The 6,083-nt window shown below is 29.5% G+C and overlaps 1 protein-coding gene across 1 annotated transcript in view; it reads left to right on the top strand.

Annotated features, from left to right (window-relative positions):
- The window catches only part of LOC111640886 (putative Polycomb group protein ASXL2), a 101,361-nt gene that overhangs the window by 42,096 nt on the left and 53,182 nt on the right, over positions 1–6,083 (top strand). Inside the window, exon 2 of the mRNA XM_023386967.1 lies at positions 3,349–3,431. Within this exon, the coding sequence (XP_023242735.1) occupies positions 3,349–3,431 (83 nt within the window). The remainder of the gene's footprint in view (positions 1–3,348; positions 3,432–6,083) is intronic.

Genomic DNA, 6,083 nt, shown 5'->3' with positions numbered 1-6,083 from the left:
GTAAGTCTAATACAGCACTAATTTTATACATTTCTTGTGAAAGAAACACTTCTTATTCAACGGCCATAAAAATTATTTATATTAATGATGTCTCGAAAGGTTAAGTTATTTTTCTGCGAAAAATTCGTTATCAGAAATCGCGGCCACCGTTTCGTGTGCTGTTCCGTGACGAAAACAAACTTTGAGCAACGGCGTAGTCGAACGGTACACACTTGGTAAGTAATCCTATAATTTTTTGTTTATAGCATAGTTTATACAGATTGTTCCCAAAAAATTATACGTGTTTTGGAAATGTTGAGTGGAATTAGTCTAGAATCAGTTAATTTTATAGAAGAAAACCTTTCAAACAGCCTTAGTCCGTAAAGTTCACACCTATCGGGCTGCGATTGGCTCACGTATTTAATCATTCCTACAACGTAAAATTTGATTAACGTGGAACGTATCTAAGCGTTATAGGGGGGTCTACTGTATAATACTGTACAGATGATAGTAAACTCAATTTACCCGCCTAAATTCTCCATAGCGTGGTGCTGGACAGCGGAAAGTAGTTCGGCTGCCCGATGACGTTTTACCGAATTATAGGAGTTTTTTTTTATCAGGTTTGTACGGATACCGTCACAATTTTTTCGCCTCTTATAGGAATCGTAATTATAGGAACCTGTGTTATAGGGGGGTCTACTGTATTTTTAAATTATACAGCAATGATGCCATAAAAATCATAGAAGTTGGATAAAGCAATCTACATAACAAAGGGATTAAGTAGGAATTGAAAAGCAAATTGAAAAACAATTATAATTTAAACTGGAATTGAAAGTTGTTATAGTATTTCTCAGAATTAGAATAGGCTAATGCTTTATATCTTGAATTTGTATTATTACTTCAACGTTGTACTTAGCAACAAGAATTCTTCAAAATGTGATGATTGAATTTTTCAAAAGATTTTAAAATGTAAATGTTACATCACACCTTTATTTTATAATCTCAAATTTTATGCAAGTATGCTGGAAATTTTAAATAGATTAAAATATTTTAAATATGCAATTTTCTAATGTATGTTTTACTTTGTAAAATAAACATAGAACTATTTTCCTTTACATATTTAGACTAATGAACATTCTTATTTTTGGAAAGACTAATAAAGGAAAGATAATTCAAACTGGAAAAATGTGCAAATAATAATCACATTGATAACCTTTGCTTTATTCCTAATATATTACAAATGACAAAATGTTTGAACAGCTTGACTGCCCTGCTTTAGGTCAGTTACATATATGTTCTGTTTAGAATGCTTTTTTTCTAGTTTTTTTACATTCAAACTCAATTTAAAATTTAATTATTTTTGAAATTTACACAATTTAAAATTACCAAATTAAACTTTACAACAAATATATTCTACATACCATATTTACTCGAATATAGGACGATCTTGCATATAGGATGAAGTGTGACTTTAAAGATCAAAATAAAGTAAATTAGATTTATTAATACAATTCTAATTTTATATCAAATGCATGTCAATTCACACATTGTCCCACAAAAATTACTGGCATCTTAAACTTCAAGAAAAAATCTTGTAAAATTGACAACATAATTTGTTCATGTAAAGCTGGACAATCGAGAACCTTTTGTGCCAATTCTTAACAGTTGAATTCACTCTTTGTTGATTACACTTATGAGTTTCTTCGAATTTCCAAATAATCATCTGTTTTTGCGTGGGAATGGATTAAAACTTATATCGGGCTCCCGTGTAATTTTGGAATTCAATTAAAAATTTTTTCTTTTCCTATTGCAATCTCTACTTTTGTCACTGTGTAAAATATAAAAACTTTTTTTTTGTAAATCAGAGTTAAAATAAAATCTGTTTGATTCAATAGAGGTCACATTTTTAAAAAATATGTCAAGGTTAGCTCTACTTTTGACCACTACTGTAATATATAGGATTTCTTAACTTCAGGATTAAAAAACACAGATTTAGATATTGAAAAAAGGGAAACAAACAACATTTTTTATATAAGCCTTGGAACCTGGAATTAAAGCTAAACTAGACCAAGCAGCATTGATTAAGAAGTGTTTTAATAAAGAAGAAACTAAATTTTTGAGTTATTAAAGATATTTAAAACATCATTGGAGAAAGAGTGCATTAATATAAGAGAGACAGATGCATTATCAAATGATTGGAAAGCATTTTATGATAATCCAAAGAAAAAAGTTTATTATAATAACTCAATTGAATGATGGGGTATTAAAATAAAATCATGTAGAATATATTTGTTTTAAAGTTTAATTTGGTAATTTTAAATTGTGTAAATTTCAAAAATAATTTAAATTTTGAATTCAGTTTGAATGTAGAAAACTAGAAAAAGAGCATTCTAAATGGAACATGTATGTAACTGATCTAAAGCAGGGCAGTCAAGCTGTTTGAAAACATTTGTCGTTTGTAATGTGCTACTGCAATAAAGCAAAGGTTATTTATGTGATGATTATTTGGAAAGACTACAGTGGGTGATCGGTTAATGACCATAATTCATTCCAAGACTGTGTTTGCTACCTGAACTGTTTGTTAACTGATTATTGATTTACCATAGATTTTTATGGGAATTTGATTAATTCGTTCTAGAGACCCCAAAAATAAATAAAAATTTATATACTTTCNTTTGATTTTAAAATTTTTGTTCTATTTTCTTTGTATTCGAAAAAGCTTAGCCTGATGATGGCCAATAGAGTTGGCTGAAAACGTTAGCTTTTCATTAAAAGTTTTCTCAGCAAATTAAGGTGTTGTGTTTTTTTGAGTTTACAAGCAAGTGCTGACTGAGTGTAATATAGTTGCCAATCAAATTGCAAATTGGTCAAGCATTAGACCTAAATTACATATATACAATATATATAAATTTTAAAATGCTTTTATTAATTTTTTTTATACATATAAAAAGCAGTAAAATGTATATTAATGAATGAAAACAGAATTGCTTTCAATGACATTTTGTAAATTTCAGTATTTCACTGTCAAACTTACAAATTAAATTGTAATAATGAGGTTTGTTTCAAGATGTCACCTGTCAAGTATACATTTTGTTTTCAGAATGCTTTTAATTATAATAACTATTGAAATAATTACAATAAAACTACATGATGTATTAATATGAAGGAGACAAACTAAAGAAACATTACCATGTTTTTCTTCTATTTGCTTGTAATCTGTGAAATTTGTGTCAAAAGTTTTTAAAGACAGATTTACATTACAATTTCAAAAATGCTTTTAAGTTTCTAATCAGTTAATTAATTTGATATATGAGAAATTCTGTTAACTTGCTTTTTATAATGATGACAATTTTTTATTATTTTTTTTAGGTTCTTGATATGTATCCTAAGACTCCAATGGGACATAAGGATATATTTAATATTATTCGTTCAAAAGGTTTAAAAGATGTCAGGTAAATTGTTTACTTGTAATTGGTAATTTAATTTGCTAAAAGTTGTTATTGCTTTATACATACAGAAGTTCTGAACTTTCAGATAAAATGCATTTCTAAAAGTCTACAAAAGTCAAACAACAGAGTTGCATGTCATAAAGGAAATTCTGCTTACAGAATGCTAAAAAGGAAAATTATAAAATTTCTTATTATGGTTGAAATGTTTTAGATTTTTAGAATGAGTATAAAGTGCATAAAACATTATTTAAAGCATTAAAACTAAATTAAACAGAAAACAGACAAAAATGAATTTTTACAAATAATTATAAAATCAAAGTTATCTAAATTAAAATTGAAAGTGATTCAAACTTGTTTTTTGGCTGAAAATGTGCAAAAGTCTGGATTTGGCTAATGAAAAATACGAGGGTCATTCTAAAAGAAAAGAACGTTTTGATCTGACAAGCCGTGCAGTTCTCCCACCACCCCCACTGCTGCGTCAAGGACCTTCCCATTTTTTTGTGCCAGTCTGATGCTAACAGCAAGCCACAACAATTATTTATTGTTTACAGTGTGACTTTGAAATGTGTGACAAAATTAATGATCCCGCCAAGTGTGAGGTTCATAGTGTAATATGCTTTTTGAATGCGTAAAAAGTCTGCCCTATCAAAATTTACAGGCAGATAACCGAGGTTTATGGTGATGTGATGAATGAAGCTTCAGTTTGAAATAAACGGTGGGGATTGTTGTCCAGAGACATTGTACTTCTTCAAGATAACGCACGTCCGCATGCTGTTGCATTGACGAAGAACGCACTTAAACTGCAATTTAAGTGGAAGTTTTGGACATCCTTCTTATAGCCCGGACTAAGCTCCGAGTGATTATCATCTTTTTCCAAAATTGAAGGTTTTTTCGCCAGGAATCACTATGGAAGTGACAACGAACTGAAAGAGGTCATTATTAATGACTGGTTCAAGAACTTGGTGGTAACTGAGCGTGCAGAAGGCATAGAAAAACTGGTGATATGCTATGACAAATGTTTAAATTTGTATGGTGACTACATAGAAAAATAAGCTAAGGTATCATATGTGTTGTAAAATAAGTTTTGTTTCATTATCTTAAATAAAAATATCTAGAGAAACAAATGTTCTTTACTTTTAGAATGACCTTTGTAATTTAAGAATATCAAAATGTTATGTACAAAAGACTGAGTTATCCGAAAGCAAAATGTCTGAAAGATGAGAGCTGTCTGTATTTGGAACATTTAATTATTATGATAATATTGCTTATGTTGCTTATTTATGACATTGTAAGATTTTGATGTAATTATCTAATTTTACTGAAAACTTAATATTCATATCAGACATGTGATCATACACTGTCTATACTAATCATTTTAGCCAGTATAATTAATCCTTTAATATTTGTTGTTGAATGATATCAAGCGATTGAATATTTAATGATTACTTATTTTGCAAAATATATATGTATGTGTTATTTGACACAGAACTATTACATTTCTGTGCCATTTTTATAATTTTATAATAAAAAAAATTTTTTTTAAATTTAACTTACTGTTATATTTATATTTAGAAAATAATTTATAGCATTTTATGATTGAAAGTACCTGTACATGAATGTACTAGGTCAGGCATGGCCAACGTACAGCCCCTCTAATGAATTCATGTGGCCTGCGATGAATTTTTCAATATTAGCTACTCAAGTCCGAATAGCTCGATGAAAAATTCTGACACCTAAAGAAAAAAAAGGTCGCCAACTCGCTGTGCGTTTAGAGTTAACGCTCTATTACAAATCTTTTAAGTACAGCATAGAATGTTGATAAAGCATGATAATGTGAAAAATGTATCTGTAATCTCTATCTGCAATTTAGTCTTACGGGGTGACTACCACAATGAGATCTTGCACCACCTCAAAATCTTCCTAAGGCAGCCTCTGGTTCAGCCTGTGGAAAAAGTTTTCTTTCCAATTTGGCCCGGTGGGCAAAATCTGTTGGCCACCCCTGTACTAGGTGTGGAACACCTAGTACAGGGGTGGCCAACAGTTTGATTACCTTCAGTGCCTGATTGCCTTCAGTGATCCAATCTCAATGTTTCATATTACTTTCTGATGCTCTCATATCTGTTTTACAATCTTATAATAATTTTATAATTTTTTAAACAATATTAGTTTATATACATAATATTTATATATATAAACTAATATTGTTAACTATTATAAATTTAATATTGTTATATATATATACAGTAGAGCATCGATTTTCCGAAAGTCAATCATCCGAAAGAATTCCAGTCGGCAAATTTAAATTTTCGCCAGTGCTGTGGCGCTTCAATCTTTGGCTATGTCTAGGGCTACTCAAATATTTTACATTTTTGATACTAAATTAACATCTGAAGTATAATTTTTTATTGTTTTTATATTTTTCAATATATTTATTTTGTTTGTACAAAATAAAAAAATAATTTTTAACGATACAATAGTCTTCGTTAGGCTTAACATCGACAAAAATTCAACGCAAAGCAACATGCAACGGATAAAAATTTCGACATCGGATACGTTAAACTATTTTTTCATACGTAAATCAGTTATCCGAAATATCAGTTATCCGGACAACCCCAGTCCCCAATTGATTCGAAAAATCGACGCTCTACTGTATAT

Source organism: Centruroides sculpturatus, unplaced genomic scaffold (genome assembly GCF_000671375.1).
Source record: "Centruroides sculpturatus isolate CEXI.00-Female unplaced genomic scaffold, Cexi_2.0 scaffold1387, whole genome shotgun sequence".
Taxonomy (NCBI): Eukaryota; Metazoa; Arthropoda; class Arachnida; order Scorpiones; family Buthidae; genus Centruroides; species Centruroides sculpturatus.
This window is presented reverse-complemented; position numbering and strand designations above follow the sequence as displayed.